This window comes from Malus domestica, chromosome 15 (assembly GCF_042453785.1).
Source record: "Malus domestica chromosome 15, GDT2T_hap1".
Taxonomy (NCBI): Eukaryota; Viridiplantae; Streptophyta; class Magnoliopsida; order Rosales; family Rosaceae; genus Malus; species Malus domestica.
The window spans coordinates 30277373-30301531 of NC_091675.1; the positions used below are offsets into that span (position 1 = coordinate 30277373).

The 24159-nt window shown below is 39.0% G+C and overlaps 1 protein-coding gene across 1 annotated transcript; it reads right to left on the bottom strand.

The window, feature by feature from the left end:
* Nucleotides 1-15627: 15627 nt before the first annotated feature.
* On the bottom strand, nt 15628-16542 carry LOC139192044 (beta-glucosidase 26-like). Its single transcript, XM_070813155.1, has 3 exons — nt 16184-16542; nt 15975-16090; nt 15628-15876 (listed from the first exon to the last, which is right to left on the bottom strand). The coding sequence occupies exons 1-3, from the start codon at nt 16301-16303 to the stop codon at nt 15717-15719; spliced, it is 396 nt and encodes a 131-aa protein (XP_070669256.1). The 5' UTR covers nt 16304-16542; the 3' UTR covers nt 15628-15716.
* Nucleotides 16543-24159: the final 7617 nt, after the last annotated feature.

Consider the following 24159-nt stretch of genomic DNA (forward strand, 5'->3'; position numbering starts at 1 on the left):
TTTTAGCAGGAGAGAGGACTTCACCAACTCAAATGTCATTTTCATTTTATAGTTTATTGTCAAGCTAATTGCAAAATAAACCCTAAACGTTCATAGCATGTTTGGTACTCTATTTGAATCCAATTTTTTAAACTCAAAATTTTTTTTTCAAGCTTTAGGCCTTAAAAACTTATTAGATATGACTATTTTCAAAAATTGAACTCAAGACTAACTAAAAAATATAGTATATTCTCTAAAAATAGAAAAAGTAGGTTTTTAGAGTTTTTAAACTTAAACTCACTCCTTTCTTTTCTCTCCCTCCTCCCCTCACTCCAAATCTATCCTTCTTTTATTCTCTCTCTCACCCTTCTCTTTTTTTTTTTTACCTTTTTCGTCTCTCCTCCAATCCGCTCTCATCATTCTCTCGGTTCTTTTTCTCGCTCATCTTTCTCTCTATCTCCTCTGATCCTCTCACTTCTTTCTCTTTCCTCCAATTATCTCTTCCTTTCTTTCCTCCTCTATCATCTTTCTCTCTCAGACCCCCTCTTTTTGGATCTCTTTGTCTAGTTTAAGTTGTAAGATTTAGAATTTTTAAATCGTAAACCAAACAAGTTTTTGAGCCTTAAAGAAAATTGTTTTCAAGAAAAATTCTTAAGAAATGTTTTGAGAAATTATAAAAAAATTTAAATAGGATACCAAACATGTAACATCCCACATCGCCCAGGGGAGTAATCCTTAAATGTATATTCTCATCCCTACCTAGCACGAGGTCTTTTGGAAGCTCACCGGCTTCGGATTCCGTAGGAACTCCGAAGTTAAGCGAGAAGGAGGCCAGAGCAATCCCATGATGGATGAACCTTTGGGAAGTTGCTCGTGAGTTCCCAAAAACAAATCCGTGAGGGCGTGGTCGGGGCCCAAAGCGGACAATATCGTGCTACGGTAGTGGAGCGGGCTCGGGAAGTGATCCGCCCCAGGCCGGGATGTGACAAAACAAGCCCTTAGGTACTTGTGGCAAAAGGTCCACTTTTAGCAAACCGTTAACAATTCAAGCCACTCAAGTTTAGATTGTTTTCTAATACTAGAAGAATGTGATTTTCCCCTTGTCAAAAGAAATGTCTAAACATTTTTTCTTCAACGTTTTGCGTTCCATATTCAAACAATCATTCTCCCATTTAGCTAATGGCATGGGTTGTACTTTCGTACAAGTTGCGTGACTCTAATATTTGTTTGGGCTCCGTTAACCAACGGATTAGTCAAGAGTATAGGGTGGAAATTTTAAAAAATAATTTATGTTGTAGGCATATTTTACTAAAGAACTATAGAGAGAAGGAGAGGGGCGGCAAGAAGAGAGAAAAGAGATGTATGAAAAGTAAAAATGAAAGGGATGTGTGAGAAGTAAAAATAGGTGTATGGATAGTACCACTCTTTAAAAATTGCAGGTTGTGTTTTTGTCCCTCTATGTAAGGCTCCTTATTTTATTTTGGCTTAATTTTTTTTATTTGTTATAGTATTGCGTATTATAATATGGAGTTTATTCATATATAATCAGCCCAAGTTGAGATAAGAAATTTGTATGACTACATGAAGGTTATTCCCTTATAGAGTATCACTATAGAGATGTTTTATTGTATGTTTGTCTTCTTTTCTTGATGAGATCAAAAATATAATTAAATAGAAACAAGCATTAAAATATGTATATAATTACTGTCTTAGCTTGTATTTACTTGCATATGATATAATAGAACCTCTAGAGTGATAAATGAATAACTTTGTGTAGTCATAAGAACTTCTTGTCACAACTTGAGCTAGTTATAAATATATGAATAAACTCTACATTATAATATGTTATGTTGTGGTCTATTTTTTCTGATAATATTTAGGGTGGTCGGCGGCAAGGAGAAGAGAGAAAAGAGAGATGTGTTTGTGGAATTGAAGAAGAATGTGTGTTGTTATCCCTCCTACATTGTGCCTTTATTTATAGGGGTAGAAGGAGAGAAGATATTCCTTATTCCCCAAGTAATACAAGTTGTAATAGGAAATGATAACTATAATCAAATCTAATCTAGGATTTACACAATCACACTTAAACTAAGAATGTTTACAACACTCCCCCTTGAGTGTGTAAATACTCAAGGTAGATTTAGTATCATGCAGAAGTTGAGGAAGTCGACTCATCGGTACTGATTCCAAGGAACAACACTTATTCTCAATAAGGTAGGAACTTGCATAAGTAGTAAGTCTCACTAAAAAAAACCGAAGGCTATGGCAAAAACCCAAGGAGAGACAAAATCCATGGTCTAAGGAAAAATGTGTGAGAAATACAAAAGTCAAAGAAATGTCTACGGGACGTCATCAGGGATATGACCAGCCCAAGGTGGGTGCCTTGTTAAAACCTAGTTAGGTAGCAAAAACCCAATGGGAAAAATGCTAGCAAAGTTACAACTCAGAAAGTTTATGCATACCAATTCCATGAACAAGCTTCGGAAACGTCGTCTTCGGCAGTGATTTGGTGAAGAGATCGGCCACATTGTCTTGTGAACGGATTTGCGTGACTTCAATCTTCTGATGCTTTTGTTGTTGATGTGTAAAGGAGAACTTCGACGCAATGTGCTTGGTGTTGTCTCTTTTGATGTAACCCTTCTTGAGCTATTCAATGCAAGTTGCATTGTCTTCAAAGATCTCGTCGAGATGAAGATCACAGAAGCTTCGAATATGGCCCACTACTGCTCTCAACCAAAAGCATTCCCAAATTGCTTCATGTAAGGCGAGAATTTCAGCATGGTTAGACAAAGTGGCAACTAAGGTCTGTTTAGTTGACCTCCAAGATATTGTGGTGCCTCCAACGGTAAAGACATAACTCGTTTGAGAGCGTGCCTTGTGCGGATCAGATAAGTATCCTGCATTGGCATAACCAACAAGGCGAGAATCAACTCGAGGAGCATAGGGTGCAGCATCATTCGAGGATTCGTAGGGATAGAACAAGCCCAAATCTGTAGTACCCTTAAGGTAATGGAAGATGTCTTTCACGCCAGTCTAGTGTCTATGTGTAGGTGCATTATTGTATCTTGCCAAAAGATTAACAGCGAAGGACATGTTGGGTCTAGAACATTGAGCTAAGTACAATAAAGCGCCTATCACACTTAGATAAGGAACTTAAGGCACCCAAATCTCTTCATCATCATTCTTCGGACGGAAGGGATCTCGTTTTTCATCTAGCGGACGAACAACCATAGGAGTACTCGAAGACTTCGCTTTATCTTTATTAAAGCGGCGCAACACCTTATGGGTGTAGTTCGATTAATGTACTTGAATTACATCCGAACAATGCTCTATCTCGAGATCGAGACAGTGTCGAGTCTTACTTAGATCTTTCATCTCAAATTTTGACTTCAGGTGCGCGGCAGTTTTTGCGAGCTCTTCAGGAGTTCCGATAAGATTCATGTCATTAACATATACTGCAACAATCGTAAATCCGGAATGTGACTTTTTAATGAACACACAAGGGCATAGTTCGTTGTTCACATATCCCTAACTAGTCAAATACTCACTCAGACGGTTATACCACATTCTTCCGGATTGTTTCAAACCGTAGAGTGAACGCCTCAACCGAATTGAGAGCATGTTCCGGGGTTTAGAAGTATTTAAACCAGTCAATGCAAGTCCTTCAGGAACTTTCATATAGATTTCCGTATCAAGACCCTTATAGAGATATGCGGTTATTACGTCCATCAACTGCATATCTAGTTTTTCGGAAACTACCAAACTGATAATGTAGTGAAAAGTAATAACATCCATAACAGGTGAATAAGTTTCGTCATACTCAATCCCGGGGCGTTGTGAGAAGCCTTGTGCAACATGACGAGCTTTGCAATGCACAATTTCGTTCTTCTCATTACGCTTCCGAATGAAAACCCATTTGTAGCCAACGGGCTTCACATGTGCAGGAGTAGGAGCTACGGGTCCAAACACCTTACGTTTCGCAAGCAAATCGAGTTCGACTTGGATTGCTTGTTTCTAGTTTGACCAATCAGTTCTACGTCGACATTCATCAATGGAACGTGGTTCAATGTTATTGCTCAACATGATCTCAGTAGCTACTACAAATGCTAATGCATCGTCGACAATCATCTCATTTCTACGCCATACATCATATAAGCTAGCATAATAGACTGAAATTTCACGGTTCTTGGGAGGAGAATTCGTCTCTTCAAGGACGTTTCCATAATCTAGAATTTCCTCATGAGTTGGGTAGAATAAGTAAGCGATAGTCGGATTCATGGTAGGTTCTTCAAGACCTTGTGCCGTGGTGTTCCTCTTCTGGGGGTGTGAATCCTTTGAACCAAGGGGTCTACCACGCTTTTGTGTAGGGGCGGATGATTGGCTTCTAGGAGGGCAATCCATCGTACATTTGGTACATCCATCTTTGTAGGCGTATTCGTAGCTGGAATATGTGATCTTGTCACACGTGCTAGATCGGTTAAAACATCTGGCATGCTCTGAGCTATGCTCTGGAGATCTAATATGCGATGCACTTCAGTTTCAGACTGAGCGATGTGAGGATCTAAATGAGACAAAGTGGGAGTCGTCCACGATAATTCGCATCGTTCTTCAGGAACGTTGACGTTCTTATCTCCCTCTAATGACAGGAAGATTATCTCTTAGAAGTGACAATCCACGAAACGAGCGGTAAACAGATCGTCTGTCAAAGGTTCTAAGTAACGAATAATTGAAGGAGAATCATATCTGACATAGATTCCCATCATTTGCTGAGGCTCCATTTTTGTACGTAAGGGCGGCGGGATCGACACATATACCACATAACCAAAAATGCGCAGATGCGATATGTCAGGTTCGTATCTGGCAACCAACTAAAGGGCACTACATGGTTGTGTCGCAACAAGCCTCAGGTGAACCAACTTTGATGTGTGCAATAATGCATGGCCCCAAGCAGCGATTGGGAGCTTGGTACGTATGACCAACAATCGAGCAATCATTTGTAAGCGCTTAATGAAAGCCTCTGCCAGGTCATTCTGGGTGTAAACATGAGGTACAGGATGTTCAACTTCAACCCCAACCGACATGCAATAGTCATCAAAAGTTTTAGATGTGAATTCTCCAGCATTATCCAATCAAATAGATTTGATCGGATAATCAGGGTGGTAAGCCCTGAGCTTGATAACCTGAGCCAACATTTTGGAGAATGCAGTGTTCCTTGTGGACAACAAACACACATGTGACCAATGTGTGGAAGTGTCAACCAAAATCATAAAGTATCTAAATGGTCTGCAGGGAGGGTGAATCGGTCCACAAATGTCCCCCTGAATCCGTTGTAGAAAAATAGGAGGATTCAAATGAATCTTGTCATAAGAAGGCTTAGTAATAAACTTTCCCATCGAACATGTTTGACATGCGATTCCTTGGATCAAACCTAAACTTCAAGTTAGTGGATGCCCGTGTGAAGATTTGAGGATACGGCGCATCGCTATTCGTCCAGGATGTCCCAAAAGATCATGCCAAAGTGTAATTTTGTGCGCGGTCCCAGTAGTAGGGCCGGCCACATAGTGGCATTCAATGAGAAGCATGATCGTAGTATACAGACCATTCAGGATGCGCTCTATCTTCTCTAGAATATGCTTCTACCCATATTCGTAGGAAGTTATACATAGAAATTCAACTCCGTTTTCTACGTGGGTTTCAGCGTGGTAATTGTTGTCTCTAATGTCCTTGAAACTTAACAACGTTCTTCCTGAACATGGAGAATAGAGTGCCTCATAAATGGTCAAGATTGTACCATTAGACAACATTATACATTCCTCACCGTATCCTTCTATCAGGTTGGATGGGCCTGAGAGGGTTGTCAGAGGTGCATTTTTAGGTATGAAGTTAGTGAAATAGATGCGTTCATGCAAAAATGTGTGCGTGGTTGCACTATCTGCCAAACAACTAACTTTCCCACTAGTCATACCTAGAATGAAAAATTAATTTGAATCGGTCACTTACATAAAAGTTTATAAAAAAAATTATCAATTCAAAAGAATTTCATTTATTCAAGGATTAAAAACTTAATATCCAAAACAAATCACCAACTAATAATCCAAACATAAAGGAAAATTGTTCAAAAATCAACCAAAAACAAAGGAGGGGTTCGGCCACTAGGTGGAATTCGACCCCAATTGTCTTATTTCAACTAAAAATTAGTCTATGTCTAAGATTCTAATCTTCCATAGGGGTGGTATCCGCCTTAAAATAAAAAACCTCCATCTTTGTAGTCTCCGGTTCGTCCACTTGCATGAAGTTTGATTCAAACTTTTTACGACGAGAATGATATTCATCTATAACATTCTTGGAAGCTCGGCAAACACGGGACCAATGGTCCTTTGAACCACATCAATAGCACATGTCCATATCCATGGTTTCAAGTTCTTTGCCCTTATTCTTGAAGTTCGGGGCCTTGGGAGCGAGGTTTGGGCACTTATGGGCTTTGTTTCCTCCCTTGGATGGGCCTTGACTCTGCTGACCTTGGTGGGATGGTGTCACACCCCAGACCCGTGCATTTTACCTCTGCAATGGTGGTTCGAATGTTTTAATATACAAATTAACCCTTGTAACTCAATCATCCCAATTTCCCCTTTTGTTAGTCATCTTGCCTAAACTCTTCATCGCCAGTCCCGAATTACCCTTAAAGAATCTGTGCACTGTGGGCTCGCCTGAGACCTAGTACCCGCTAAGAGTTTGGCTTAACTACACAAACATCATTTCCAACTACCCTCATTTCCAATTCCTTCTCACCACTGAAACTCCAACCACACGACCAATTATGAATGATTCACAAATACTTTCATTTATCATTCACATATTCCATAGTATATTCTCAACCAATCGCATTTCACCAATAATTCCATAACCAATAACAAGTAAACACGCAAGAGCAGTATTTGTCCAATTAGCAACCCATATCACATTAATCAACCAACAAGATCGATAATAATATAATGCTTCATGAAATTTAATAAAGCCAATCTCCGTAAAGGTCTGCCGTATTTCCCCTACCTGGATTCCAATGCATTGCTCCGACTCTTTACTACAAGAGTCTACCTTCAGCAACTCCTATTCACAAGTGTAAGCAATTACTAAAAAGCATGACATGAACTCTAACCCCAGTCAAATAACTTGGTATTACTAATTGAACACCAACCAATTTAAACGTCATTTTGGTTGATCTAGAATAGCTTGGTCATAACAAACTAAATGTTTGAATAAGTACAACTTTTAGAAAATCAGGGAGCATGTGAAATTCAAATATACATATGCATGTTTTCTTCTGGTATATAATTAAGAAAGGTGGCATTTTAAACCATGTGTATGCATAATACAATTATTTCCAACTCCAAGACATATGCTTTACTTTATATATAATTGAAACTATTTATATCATATGTGTCTGTAGCTTGATAACAAGATAACAAGCTTGGATCAAGTTAGTAGATAACAGCTCTTTCCTCCGATTAGTGTATATATATAGTCTAATACTAATATGCTGCTTTATATATATAACTCGTTGAGAAATCAATTGACATATATACTTGAAGCGGTAGTGCAAAAGATAGCAATATTGTAGGATTGGATTTTGTGAAGCTAATTTCATAAGAGCTATCACAACCAAACGATTCACTGTAAACTATAATAATACTAATACTTTCTTGTCTAACTCCATTCAATCACAACCCTAATTAAAAGCTCAGAAGCTCTACCATTTAGGTCAAAGAATTAGTACTTACCCCTCTGTGTCCGTGTTCCCCTCATACTGGCAGAAGGACATTAGTCCACCGTAATCGACCTTGCTCCTTTATTTGATTCTTTCAAAACCGACTGACCATCATCAACACAACAGCTCTCTTCTCTTATACCTTAATTTGTTTTCCATCTCCGCAGACATCCAATTCAACCTTCATCTTAATTTCTTTTCTCATCCTCTCTCTCACTCGCTCACTTTCTCCAACCCAAAGTACCTTTTCCCTCTTCTCTTTATTCATCTCTCACTAGACTCGTTTCTTACTGGAGTTTGCAGCTCTTGAGGTCCCTATTTATACTTATACAATCCTTGATGATTACGCATCAGATAAATATATATAAAGGAATAGTCGGCAATTGGAGAGGAGGAGCTGTCGACTTAATAAAGAAGAAAAAATAAGGCAGCTACACCTAGCTAATAGATAAGGCTTGGGTTTTTTTTTTTATCATCATGCAAAGCACGAGCTACAAGTGTTCAATGATCAAAGTGAAGGGGGAGGTGTCACTCGAAAGGAAAGATGAAAACTGGTTTGCCACCTCCAAACTGGAGTGCTCTCCAAGTAGTCCTATGCTATAATTACTCATTCATTCTTTCAAATTGCAAGCATGCCAATCCCTTCATTTGGCCAACACGTTGACACCAACAACTAAATAAATTTGAAACATATATATTTGTCTATTTAATCAAAATTTCTTTAATTACTAAATAAAAATATTTAAATATAGGTCTTCACAGATGGCTTCTGGCCGCCCCTACCACGCCCCCTTTGGCGTTTTGGGCGTTGATGATTGCTATAATGTGCTTCAGGCATACCAGTCGTCCCAGTAGGTCAAGCTTGATGATTCTTCATCAACAGTTGGTTCTGCTTTTCAGCGAGAAGTAAAACAGAGATCAAATCTGAGAACTTGGTGAACTTCTGAGCTCTATATTGTTGCTGCAGGACAATATTAGAAGCAGAGAAGGTCGAATAGGTCTTCTCCATGAGATCCTCTTCAATCAAAGTTTCATTGCAAAACTTAAGAAGTGATTGGATTCGACAAACTTCAGAGTTCTATTCATTCAATGACTTAAAGTATTGGAAGCGCAAATGATGCCTGTCATGTCTTGCTTCAGGCAAGAATATGTCATTTCGGTGATAAAAATGATCAGCCAAAGCGACCCATAATGCACTTGGATCCTCCTCAGCAAGATATTCAGTTTATAGAGCATCATGAATATGTCTTCGAATGAAGATCATAGTAGTTGCTTTTTCAGCTTCGCCAACAGGCTCGTTGTGGAGTAAAAAATAATCAAGAGGTGACATATGGATTTTTAGGTGAAGAGGACAAAATTACCCTCGAGACACACCGGGTTTCCTACACACGAGCAATGGAGAATCATCCATCAACCGAGTCAAAAGTGCCCAAAATAGTTAACAAGTTCAAATTTATCTCATCCATCTTTACTCCATATCCTCTACAAGGAAATCATTCCATAACCTTCAAAACCTTCTATATAAATTAAATTAATTAGGCTAATTAATGGATTAATTCCAAATTAATCCATTAATCACCAAATTAATCACCATTACACCCCAAAAAACATCCAAGGTGAGGGCCGGCCATGCTCTATAAATAGGACTCCATTTTCTTTGAAAGACTAGGGCCACACTCTTGCAAAACTCCAAAAAACTCTCCAAACACTTTTCTCTTAAATTCTAACTTTGGCATCGGAGGTTCTTTGGCCAAAGCCCCCCCATTCATTGTGGGTGCGTGAGGCTCTTGGCCTTGACCTAAGGTGTTAATTGTTTTTTTAGGTGCAATTTTGTCCAAGAAGAAGAAGGCGGAAATTTGCATCCACAAATTGGTGCTTTCATTGAGAGTTGAGTCCCACAATCGTAGAAGACTCTCGCATCCAAGGTTTTCTATTTTCTTGTCCATTTGTAGATTTTTCGTATGTTCTTATTATTAGAATTTTTTATTTGCAAAAATTCTTTGATAAAACGTAAAAAAGAAGTACAATGGCAAGAAATTTAGAAAATTCAACAAATAAAAATTTCAACATTAAAGAGATGGGACCACAACAATCTATGAGGCTAAATGTGACAATAGGTGGAACGGCACCACCACCACAAGTTTCCACCACGGGAACCACTGCGGTGGCTACCATGGTAGCCACCTGCGGCGAGGTCCATGGTGTCACCACCACAGCCCGAGCAGTGCCATCCAAGGCGGCTCACTGCACTAAGGCCACGGCCCAAGCCATGTCACTCCACGCCCAACGCGTTGCCAAGCCGAGCCCAAGCCTCGCATTTGCATGCATCATATGCTGAGCAGCCTACTCCTGCCGTACAACCCACTCTTGTGGCCTAGCCTGCTCCTGCGGCACAGCCTGCTTCCGTGACATTCCAAGCAGCCCAAATCATCCCAAGACTATCTCAACCATCCGAACCAATCATTGAGCCAGGGGCATTTTCACCATGTTTCTCCACGGATTTAACATTTCCCAATTCAAATCTCGCGCCTGGAGCTTACCACACTTCCATTGCTTAAGGAGGCATATTCCTTCCAAGCTCTTCTAATCCAAATGGCAAACAACACTTATCTCGACAAGTCATATAGTTGACGAACACCCTTGCACAACAGACAACCTTGGTGAATCAACTCTTGCAATGCATTGAGATCTAACGTGCCCCGGATGAGGTGTCCCGAAGAAGGACAAAGGCAGACGAACCTCTCCATTAACGTCTCGACAAGCAGCCACTTGACCAGTTATGAACCGAGCGTTCTAACGGAGTACACTCTCAATTGGACCCCCGAGATAACATATACTCCCGTCTTAACATGTGGAGGAGCGTGCACTCTCAGTTAGGCCCACAGACAAACATACGCTCACGGTTGGGGCCACACTCCGATAATTAACATGAGTAACCTTCCAGGCAAAGTGTTCATTCACGGCAAGGCCTGCAAAGAGCATCATCCACCTCACATTGGAGTAGGCAGCACAGCGGATAGAGATAAGTAGTCACTCAATCCAGCTCAAGTTCAACCAGTAGCTTGTGAGTTACTCACTCTATTGCTAGGAGCATACCACACCAACCACAACCACAACATAGATGAGTCGAACACATGGAATAGCAGGTCACGACTGGGGGTGGCCGAAGGCTCTGCCACCCCCAACAAAGGCAAATTCAGGAAAAAGCAGAAATACTCTTGAATGAGCGATTGCGCGATTTCTCGCACAACGAATCAATTGACAAGGCGCTTTGATAAGAGATGACCAACATAAACAAGTCATCTTTCAATGACAAGATCGAGCAGACGGGACTACCCCATATAGATTGCCGGATATAAAGACTTCTTCTGTTCCGACAAAACACATCAGCTCAGTCTAATGGCATGCCGGGGGCAAACGAGTACCAGAAGGACACACCAACCCAATTACCAAGAATCGAGGGCAGGCCTTGTTCTCAACACTCCAGACAATTCCTTCTGTTGTACATAACCTGGCCCAAGCCAGCCCTATCTCTGTTTTCATAACCACGCCTGCCTACTCCACGGCTCTTGGTAACCATTGATTATGCACCATGGCTCCCAGCCATGCCGACTTTGCCATGTGGCTCCTAGCCATGCCGACTTTGCCATGTGGCTCATGCCAACCAAGCCTCAAAAAGGCACATGACGAAACACCTAATGATGGCACAATATTTCTGGGAGCAGCTCACTGCACTTGCACCTTTACGCGAGGTCCACAAGCAGTTCGAAGTCTCAAGCAGATCGCCAAACATGACTTCGCAGGCTAAGGATTATTTTGGTTGTACCAGCAGTCCAGCTTTCCTCAGCTGCATTCACGACAACGACTTCCATGCTCTCCAGTGTGAGAGGATAAACTAATTGCTCTCTAGTGCGAGAGGGTAAACCAATTCTCCGACACCCGTATGGGTCTGCTCTCCAGTGCGAAGGATAAACTAATTGCTCTCTAATGCGAGAGGGTAAACTAATTATTCTCCAACGCGTAAACTAATTGCTCTCCAGTGTGAGAGGGTAAACCAATTTCCCAACACCCATATGGGTATGTTCTCCAGTGTGAGAGGATAAACTAATTGCTCTCCAGTGCGAGAGGGTAAACCAAGTCCCCGACACCCGTATGGCGAGAGGATAAACTAATTGCTCTCTAGTGCGATAGGGTAAACCAATTCCCCGACACCCGTATGGGTCTGCTCTCAAGTGCGAGAGGATAAACTAATTACTCTCCAGTGCGAGAGGGTAAACCAATTCCCCAACACCCATATGGGTTTACTCTTCAGTGCAAGAGGATAAACTAATTGCTCTCCAGTGCGAGAGGATAAACTAATTGCTCTCCAGTGTGATAGGGTAAACCAATTCTCCGACACTAATATGGGTCTACTCTCCAGTGCGAGAGGGTAAACTAATTGCTCTTCAGTGCGAAAGGGTAAACTAATTCCTTGACACCCATCTGGGTAAGCTCTCCAGTGCGAGAATACCATATAGCTTAAAAGATCAAATGCTTGAAGATCAACTAGGCAGTAAATGGTTAGGGGGCAGCAGCCATTTTGCACTTAACAATTCACTCATCCGACACTTCATCTTCAGCAGCTTCGATCTTGGCAGCTTTATCCTTGATTGCTCTATCTACGGCAACTGAGATATCAAACTCAAGCAGTTTCCTCATTTTTGGCGAAGCAACCCAGACATGGCAGCCCAATTCGTTGCCCATGCCACGCAACTTCCTCGGCCCATGCCGAGCAAATCATTGACTTCAATCAAGCCGAGCAGCACAAGCAATGGCCCCTGCCATACCACCTTCTTGGCCCATGACAAGCCGACTCCTGGCCCCTGCCAGCCGACGTGCCGCATCACCCAGATGGCTGCCCCGTGGCAACACCTCCTAAGAAGAAGACAAGGAGAATTAAGTTTTCTTTACATCGGTGCGGCGCAGAGAAGATGAAGAAAACGACGAAAGACGGTCCTTTGCATGGGTAAGTGTAGAAGATTTCTAGAGGAGGGGAAACAAATATCCTCTAAGCTTTCTCTCTCTTGTAGGGTAGAATAAATCACTCTCCAAAGTTGATTTAACAACCTACTTAAGGTGGACTTAAATAGGCTTTCAGAGAAATTTATTTCCTTTTCCTAGAAGGATTTAATTTCATATTAAAGAGGGAATCTACATCAAAATATGAAGCAGTCCTAGAGCAAGAAGATCTCTACACCTGCTTCCCTTTCCTATGAGCAGCCCAGTAGGTGTAGGGGCATTTGTGGAGTCAAAAATAATCAAGAGGCGACACGTGGATTTTTAGGTGAAGAGGACAAAATTACCCTCGAGACACACCGGGTTTCCTATACGTGAGCAGTGGAGAATCATCCATCAACCGAGTCAAAAGTGCCCAAAATAGGTAACAAGTTCAAATTTATCTCATTCATCTTTACTCCATATCTTCTACAAGGAAATCATTCCATAACCTTCAAAACCTTGCATATAAATTAAATTAATTAGGCTAATTAATGGATTAATTCCAAATTAATCCATTAATCATTAAATTAATCACCATTACACCCCCAAAAAACATCCAAGGACCGGCCATGCTCTATAAATAGGACTCCATTTTCTTTGAAAGACTAGGTCCACACTCTTGCAAAACTCCCAAAAACTCTCCAAATACTTTTCTCTCTAAATTCTAACTTTAGCATCGAAGGTTCTTCGGCCAAAGCCCCCCATTCATTGTGGGCACGTGAGACTCTTGGCCTTGACCTAAGGTGTTAATTGTTTTATAGGTGCAATTTTGTCCAAGAAGAAAAAGGCAAAAATTTGCATCCACACTCATCCATTGCTTCTTTAATGGCAGGATGCAAGTTCTTTGCAGTAAGGTGGAGCTTTACATCTTGGACCCACTTTAGGTAGTTCCTTCCAGAGACCTCGAAAGCGACGACGTCGAGTTTGTTCAAATTCGACATGTTCTTATCACAAAATAGATGGACAAGATGTGGTTAGTGTAATGGAGAAAAATCAATCAATTCACATAGGAGTAGAACATCCAGGTTCTAATAGACATGAATTGGTTTAATTTTGCATGAAAGACTTCGGGTTTTCATGGGTGATGTGTTTAAATGAAAACCTTTAGGTTTTCAAACAAGGCATGGTTATAAGAAACTTCAGTTTTCAAAATAATTGTAAACTTCATGTTCATATATTCTTGCAGGCATACACAAATATATACAAACAAATATGCAACAAGAATATGCAAAGAAATAATTTTAAGTTTATAATTATAATTCAATTTTGATTATTTGGACTTTGGGCCAAATTAAAGTGTGGGTGAAAAAATATAAAACCCATTGGGCTTAAAATAATTAGGCGAATAAAACTCGGGGCCCAAAAGAAAAAACTAAGCCACATGTGGCTTAATAAAATCGTGTCGTGCACTCCAGGCCCCAAGAATGGGTTGTATTTGAACTCAGGTGTAGGCTGCAGGCCTACGGGGAGGACGGGACAGCCGGGAGGGGGGGTGGTTGGGTTGTTGCAGGCAAGCCCAGAGAGAGAAAACATAAGGGCTGTTGCAGTGAGCCCAAAACAATTTTTTTTTTTTTTCTTTTCATCAGGCCGAGGAAACAATTTGGGCCAAGACAGGGAGGGCCTAAAAAGGGTTTTTGGGTCACTGCATGGAGCTCAAAGGAAAAATAGGCCAAGAGAAGGAGCCCAATAGGGCTCGGGTTAGGTCCAAAATGGCACCCCAGCGTGTGCGGGGTGCGTTTCACCGGAGAAGAATGCCACGGTCTAGCGTTCGTGATGACTTGGGTTGAGTCATGATGGTCGTTAACGAGGTGAATGGAGATGAAATAATCTCAACGTTATACTAACCAAACCCTAGAAAATTTAAATCAGATTTTCGACAAAATTTCGACGAGATTCAAGTGAATTTCGGTGCAATTTCCGACATTGACGACTTCGGGTCGTCGGCAATATGAACTAAAGGTTCAAGGTAGTGGCTGCAAGCCATGCCATGGTCAGGGACACCATGAAAGGTGTCGGGTTTTTGAGACTCGGAGCTTCTGGCTCCGTGGGTTTTCTGGGGAAGAGGAGAGCTGCAGGCTCTCGGATTGGCGTGAAGACCCCATTTGCAAGATGGTGGTCACGGGTTCGAAAGAACCCTAGGTTTCCCGTTTTAATTTTTCGTTTATTTTTTTCAATTCAATTATATGCATATATAATTCAATTAAAAGACAGATTCCATTTGATGCAATTCAATAGTATGCATATGCAAAAATATATTTGATTCAATTCATAGTAAATATCAAATTCACATAATTGCAACAATTATGATTATGAGGCATACACAATTTATGTAGGATCTAAAATTCATAAAACGTAAAGTTGGGTCATGCATCATGGTGAATGTTCATGCTATCAGGGCTGCAAAAATATCAAGTTAAAAGTCGTTGTTTTGAAAGAACTTGATTGCGTGATGATATGGATGAACTGGTTTGATGTAGAAAAATTCTTCAACATCAGATTCCTAAGCGCAGCGGTATGAGCGTGCTGATAATGTGTTGTGGTATATTTTATCTGACAATATTTAGGGTGGCCAGCGGCAAGGAGAAGAGAGAAAAGAGAGATGTGTTTGTGGAATTGTAGAGGAATATGTGTTGTTATCCCTCCTACATTGTGCCTTTATTTATAGCAGTAGAAGGAGAGAAGATATTCCTTTTTCCCCAAGTAATACAAGTTGTAATAGGAAAGGATAACTAGAATCAAATCTAATTTAGGATTTACACAATCACACTTAAACTAGAAATGTTTACAACACATTATAATTTATTGAGTAATCAAAATAAACCACACATTTATACTATATTGATGACCAGTGGCGGATCCAGGAAATAATGTTTGGGGGGTCAATAAACATAGCGCGCAATTTTTTTTTAACAGAAACGGCATGCATATCGTTATTTCATCGAGTCTTGGTAGGATAGCGCGACCAGCTACTCCAAAATCCTTGTTCAAAGGTCCTGACAAGAGATTTCTCTTCGGCGGAAAATGTGGGCAGCCTTTCCTTCACCAGCTCTCTCATGCTTTGTGGGTAATTTCCAAATACCAACGGTCCCATAAACCTAATGCAAATTTAACAAGAAGCTAATATTAATCAACTGCTAATGAAATTAAATTAATTAATGGACTTCTCAAAGTTATCATTAGTGGTTATACAGACCATCCTAGATAAAAATCAAACAGTCTCTTTGCTGCAGCTTGATCTTCCTGTGAATTAGAATATGGCTTAAAATACTTAGTAGCAAGGACGATTCCGATCTCTCCATTTTGCTCTACCTGCAAGATGACATTCAAAACAAACTTTATCAAGATTCCTTCAATGAGTTTTGAACTTTGAATAGAGATGAAGGTGGTTTCTATAAGTATAACCTGGTATCTCTCTTTATATAGCTTCACAGCAGTGGCGTGAGCAAGGATGATGTGATGGGCAGCAATGTAAGGCTCCGTGGACGAGTTACCACCAAAGTTACAGGGACCGACGGGCACCATACATCGAGGTGGAGATCCCAACACACAAAGTGTGTAAAGGTACTTGGAGCACCGAACCTTGAACTTGACAGCATCCTTGGTTCTTTCAGACCTTTCGTCAAACACTTGGTGTGCAGCCAAGGGGTCTCACCAGCAGCTCCAAGGGGTCGCACCAGTAGCTCTAATGGGTCTCTAAGGTTGTTTCCATGGCTTCCAAGGGGTCGTGCGACCCCATTGACCCCACTGTGGATCCGCCACTGTTGATGACTATCTTATGTGGAAAGTGGACGAGTGTCGTAAACTTCATGGTGTCCAATTGTTGCCTATAGTGATCCATAAGTAGGCCTGGCAATTCCTGACACGACACGATAACCCGACACGACACGACACGAAATTAACAGGTGTTTGGGTCGACACGATAACGAATCGGGTCGTTATCAGGTAACCCGATAAGCACCTGTTAAGATAACGGGTTGATTCGGATATACACGTGGGTAACACGATACACGATAAGCAGAATATTAATTTTATAATTTTATAACCCTAAAAAATACTATAATAATTATATATATATTAATTTAACAATTTTATACCCCTAAAAACTATAATAAATATATATATATATATTAATTATAATAATTATAATAATTATATATACTATAATAATTATACCCCCAAAATATTAACTATAATAATTATATATATATATATATATATATTAAATTTTAAATTAAATTTTATAAAAACTATAATAATTATTAATTAATAAGCATCCATTGATTCCATAATTCCATTCCATTCTTGCCGCACCCTTTGAAGAAAAAAGGAGGGAAAATGAAAATTATAAGAAAAGCTGAAAAGGAAACAAAAAAAGAGAGGGAAAGATGGGTAGGCTGTTGCCCTCTAAAGAAAAAGAAAGGAGGGAAAAATGAAAATTATAAGAAAAGCTGAAAAGGAAACAAAGAAGAGAGGGAAAAATTAAAATTAATAAAAGTGGTGAGAATTTTTTTTTTTTTTAAAGTTATTAACTTTTTATCACACATATGACATATCCCACTATTTTTATAATGACACGTGATGTACTACTCCGTGTACCGGTCAATTATACGTACAAAATAAATATATTTAAATCTACTTAATAAATATAAATATATATATATATATATACCATTTAACTTGATGGGATACAAATTCTACAAAACTAATTTCAACGATCCAACCGTCAAACTTGTTTGTATATGCTTCGAGATCGTATCAGCGAAAAATTGCAAAAAACAAACATTCATAGATCAAGTAACCGACCAAAACTTTTCGATGGTTATAAAATGAAAAATCACGATTTAACGGTTATTTTAACTCTGATTTTGATTATTTTTTATAGCTACACTCCTTGACCCTATATGAATACAATGAATGAATTCGATCTTTAATTTAAAATATTTACACTAGTGGATACCACAAAATCTTATGTTATTCTTAATGAAAGTATGAATAAACTCTTAAGTATTAGTGAATCTATTGTTTTGATGGGATACTCATTCTACGAAACTAGTTGCACTGATCCAACCGTCAAACATGTTTGTATATACTTCGAGATCGCATACGCCAAAAATTACAAAAAACAAACATTCAGAGATAAAGTAACGGGACAAAACATTTCGACGGTTATAAACGAAAAATCACGATTTAACGGTTATTTTAACTCCGCTTTTGATGATTTTTTACAGCTACACTCCTTAACCCTATATGAATACAATGAATGAATTCGATCTTCAATTTAAAATATTTACACTAGTGGATACCACAAAATCTTATGTTATTCTTAATGAAAGTATGAATAAACTCTTAAGTATTAGTGAATCTATTGTTTTGATGGGATACTCATTCTACGAAACTAATTTCAATGATCCAACCGTCAAACATGTTTGTATATACTTCAAGATCGCATATGCCAAAAATTGCAAAAAAAATAAAATTCAGAGATAAAGTAATGAGATAAAACTTTTCGACGGTTATAAACGAAAAATCACGATTTAATGGTTATTTTAACTCTGATTTTGATGATTTTTTACAGCTACACTCCTTGACCCTATATGAATACAATGAATGAATTCGATCTTCAATTTAAAATATTTACATTTGTAGATACCACAAAATCTTATGTTATACTTGATGAAAGTATGAATAAACTCTTAAGTATTAGTGAATCTATTGTTTTGATGGGATACTCATTCTACTAAACTAGTTTCAATGATCCAACCGTCAAACATATTTGTATATTCGAGATCGCATACGCCAAAAATTGCAAAAAACAAACATTCAGAGATAAAGTAACGGGACAAAACATTTCGACGGTTATAAACGAAAAATCACGATTTAACAGTTATTTTAACTCCGATTTTGATGATTTTTTACAGCTACACTCCTTGACCCTATATGAATACAATGAATTAATTCGATCTTCAATTTAAAATATTTACACTAGTGGATACCACAAAATCTTACGTTATACTTAATGAAAGTATGAATAAACTCTTAGGTATTAGTGAATCTATTGTTTTGATGGGATACTCATTCTACGAAACTAGTTTCAATGATCCAACCGTCAAACATGTTTGTATGTACTTCGAGATCGTATACGCCAAAAATTACAAAAAGCAAACATTCAGAGATAAAGTAACGGGAGATCGTATACGCCAAAAATTACAAAAAGCAAACATTCAGAGATAAAGTAACGGGACAAAACATTTCGACGGTTATAAACGAAAAATCACGATTTAACAGTTATTTTAACTCCGATTTTGATGATTTTTTACAGCTACACTCCTTGACCCTATATGAATACAATGAATTAATTCGATCTTCAATTTAAAATATTTACACTAGTGGATACCACAAAATCTTACGTTATACTTAATGAAAGTATGAATAAACTCTTAGGTATTAGTGAATCTATTGTTTTGATGGGATACTCATTCTACGAAACTAGTTTCAATGATCCAACCGTCAAACATGTTTGTATGTACTTCGAGATCGTATACGCCAAAAATTACAAAAAGCAAACATTCAGAGATAAAGTAACGGGACAAAACATTTCGACGGTTATAAACGAAAAATCACGATTTAACGGTTATTTAAACTCCAATTTTGATGATTTTTTACAGCTACACTCCTTGACCCTACATGAATACAATAAATGAATTCGATCTTCAATTTAAAATATTTACCCTAGTGGATACCACAAAATCTTATGTTATACTTGATGAAAGTATGAATAAACTCTTAAGTATTAGTGAATCTATTGTTTTAATGGGATACTCATTCTACGAAACTAGTTTCAATGATCCAACCATCAAACATGTTTATATATACTTCGAGATCGCATACGCCAAAAATTGCAAAAAACAAACATTCAGAGATCAAGGAACGGGATAAAACTTTTCGACGGTTATAAAAAGAAAAATCACGATTTAACGGTCATTTTAACTCCGATTTTGATGATTTTTTGCAGCTATACTCCCTGACCCTATATGAATACAATGATTGAATTCGATCTTCAATTTAAAATATTTACACTAGTGGATAAACTTATGTTATACTTAATGAAAGTATGAATAAACTTTTAAGTGTTAGTGAATATATTGTTTTGATGAGATACACGGATTCTACGAAACTAGTTTCAACGATCCAATTGTCAAACATGTTTGTATATACGTCGAGATCGCATACGCCAAAAATTGCAAAAAACAAACATTCAGAGATAAAGTAATGAGACAAAACTTTTCGACGGTTATAAAACGAAAAATCACGATTTAACGGTTATTTTAACTCCGATTTTGATGATTTTTTACAACTACACTCCTTGACCCTATATGAATACAAAGAATGAATTCGATCTTCAATTTAAAATATTTACACTAGTTAATAAAAGTCTGAATAAACTATAATAATTATATATATTTATTTAACAATTTTATACCCCTAAAAACTATAATAATTATATATATATTAAATTAAATTTAAAAAATTGATGACCATTGGATCGGCTGAGATCAAGCTAAAGTTCCAATACAATTTCATGATGATCGATGTAAATTGATGATTTTGTAAATTGAGGTTTAAACTTTTGAGAAAGACTTCACAACCTTGAAAACAAAAGCTTTTTCATTTTGCATATCCTTGCACATTTAATATTTGTAATAGATTAGTAGTGTATGTATTATTTTTTTATTAGGCACTTATTTTCGAGTGTAGATGTAGTACTTAAACAACAATGTGTTTTAATGTTTTGAAGTAATATTTATGTGGCAATGTGTGGTATGTGCAAATTTAAGAAAAAATAATAATTTTCTTAACGGGTCATAACGGGCGGGTGTGACACGACACGACCCGTTAAGATAACAGGTGTTACACGAAAACGATACGAACACGACATACACGACCCGTTTGCCAGGCTTATCCATAAGGTTGGGGTTGGTTAAGTTTTACTCCTAGGATGAAGATGAAGGGCTACAAACCCTGGTGGTGGAGTTAGTCGCCACTTTGAGGATTCAACAGAAAAAGAAGGGTCATCTACTGGTACAAAATAGTGATCTTCCTAGCATTTTTCAAAAAATTGAGGTTTCGTCTTATAAAACTTGTATTCACATAATAATAATTGTCAATAATCCTAAAATGCAATACTTTTACATATAAAAATTTAAGAAGCAATAAAATATTTCTCGAATAAGCACTTGCTTTAAAATTCAATTTCAGCTCTTGAAAATTGACATGCTCCACTACTAATATTTTTCTATGTGTTAACTCATAGTCCTTTACAACCTCTAGAAACGATGTAGGCCTAATAAAAGGCCCAACTAAGGCCCAGGGAGAAAAGGTAACTCCAAGGCCCAAAGGAAAAAGGGAAGACCAAGACCTCATGAGTTAAGAGGAGACAACTCTTTGGCACATGATAGACTATCTCTGATGTGCTAAGCATCCAGGCAAAGTGTTAGGTATGCAGTGATAGACGAAGTGCTAGGCATCCAGTGCTAGGCGGAGTGCTAGGTATGCAGTGCTAGGCGGACCATGATGCTTTACTAAGACCACAAGACAAGGGCGATTTAATTAGAACACCATACTAGGGTGCTTTAATTAGAATACCAAAGAAAGATGCTCTAGTGAGACCACAAGAGAAGAGTACTCTAATTAGACCACCAGACCAGGGTGCTCTAGTTAGACCACTATACCAGGATGCTTTAACAAGACCACCCGAGAAAGGTGCTCTAATTAGACCACCAGACTAGGCATGCAATCACCTTCTTGAGTGCTTTACAGACAACCACTACATAAAGGCACATTGACCAAGAACATTTGTTGGGTTGATAGAAAGATGTCACTTCACCTCTATTTGAGACCACTCATTTGACCTTTCTTAGGAAAGCGGGGTTTTTGCCTATATAATGAAAGAGAGAGCGAAGAAGAAATAAAGGCTAGTTGGGGTAGAGGGGGCATACTGCCCTTCGGCTTCACCATGCCAATTGAGGGCTTTGGGCCACTGGTCATAATTCTGTTTGTAGATGAACCACTATATATCCCTATGTTTATCTTACTATTGTTGTTTATTATATCCTTTAAGTTAACCTTACGATATGTGAGCGTCAACTCACACTCGTTTGAGTTGACCCGTAAATTTTAAACGTCTTCATAGGCCTGGCAATTCTTAACACGACCCGATAACCCGACACGATATAATACGAAATTAATAGGTGTTCGGGTCGACACGATAACGAATCGGTTCGTTATCAGGTAACCCGATAAGCACCTGTTAAGATAACGGGTTGGTTCGGGTATACACGTGGGTAACACGATACATGATAAGCAAAATATTAATTTTATAATCTTATAACCCTAAAAAAATACTATAATAATTATATATATTAATTTAACAATTGTATACCCTTACAAACTATAATAATTATATATATATATATATATATTATATTAAATATTAAAAATTGGTGACCATTGGATTGCCTTAAATATACATACCATTTAATTTCTTAAGTGTTATATGTACTGTTTGTACCATACTTAGGGCCTCCGTATTTAGATCTCGTACAAATACTCGGGGGACTTAAATGTAATTATGTAATAAATGAATGGGCAAATATGTAATAAGTGAGGAGCCCTTATTCTATAAAAGAACTCCTCACCCTCACAATTGGAAGAGGCCAATTCCTAGGCCTTGAAGCCTCCTCACATCCCATCTCACAATCCTCTCAGAAATACAATATCAGTGTGGACGTAGCCCAAACCTTGGGGTGAACCACGATACATCTTGTGTTATTTACATTTCTTGTAGATTCACGGTCGGATTTACGTTGTTCCAAGACTTCCGGTTTTGTACATCAACATTTGGCGCCGTCTGTGGGAAACGACACAAGAAATCATGTCGGTTCTCTTTCATTTTTTTCATCTCACCACCGTGAAACATCACCATAACATCCACCATGAATCTGCAGAAACCCAAAAACCAAACACCTGCACAGTTACTGCAAAACCCATGCCTTCCGCTCCAGCTCTCCGTCACTGCAACAGTTACGAACAAGCTTCATAATTCTCAGATCTTTCTTTCTCTCTCTCTCTCTCTCTCTCTCAGCAATGGGAGTTTCAAAGACCAAAACTTTACCACATTTTCCATCATTTCGCTTCATTTTTCACTTTTTCCCACACTCTCCAGCACTGTCCTTCCAGCCCATTTCTCCTCAGCTCAGCAACCCATAATGAACCAACAACTGAAGGAGAGAAAAAGATCATGGGCAAAGTTGCACCATGTTGACTTTCTCAATTTGGAGGCCGGAAGGTATCCATGAATGGAAGGCACGACTCACAGGCGGCAGAATGAAATCAGGGAGAGACTTGACGGGGTCGGAGCTTTCGATGGTGGAGAGGGGCTCGAGCCGAAGGTGACCACTATGACCGGAGAACCCGACCCAGAATGAAAGCCCGTTCGTGGCTTTTACGGGATCCATTTTTGGGGCTCTAGGGTTGGAACGTTTCAAGGGTTCAGAAACCTTTCGAACACCCTGGGTTTTTTATTCCGATTCCGAGTGTTTGATCTTCGCGGGTTTTGTTAGATGGTTCGGAAGTTCAAGCTTGGAAAGAAATGGTGGTGATCATGCAGTGACAACAGGCTTGACTCCATTGATATACTGAGATGAAAGTTGAAAAGAGAAACAGAAGGAGGAGAAAGAGAAAGAGAGAGAAAGAGAGAGAAAGAGAGAGAGAGAAATGAAGTGAGGTGTGTGTTAGATTCCGCACTTTTCCATAAACTTGAGGATGCAGAAAAAGAGATCAAAGAGTTGAAAAGATTGAGAATTTGAGGCTGTATTGCAAGGGTTTGTTGAGCAAGGAGATGGTTAGGGATGTCAAATCCGTGGTTGCCGGGGTGGGTGTCGCGATCTGTGACCCAATGGACAATCTGATATTCGAAGTGAGGAAGAATCTGGAGGCGGTGGTTGACGGCGTCGTGCTGAGCAATGAGGCGGCGGAGCTCGAGGCCATCATTGAAGGGCTTAACAATGCTCTCACTCTTGACTTGGAAGCTGTGACCTTTTTTTGTGATGACTACATGATTTACCAATATGACTACCTCCACTCCGGAGACGCCGTCATCCTCCTCCACGTCCGTCCCACCAGCGTCATCTATGGCGCCGACTGAGGCACCACTGACGTCTCTATCCCCGAGGACCAGAAGTCCCAGTAGAAGCTCGAGGACGATAAAAGAAAAAGAGGGACATTTGTGCAGGTGAAAAAGAGAAAGTGCAAAAAGAGAAAAAGAAAAGAGCAAAGCAGAAAGTAAACAAAAGCAAAAGTAGATAATATTAATGGGGTGC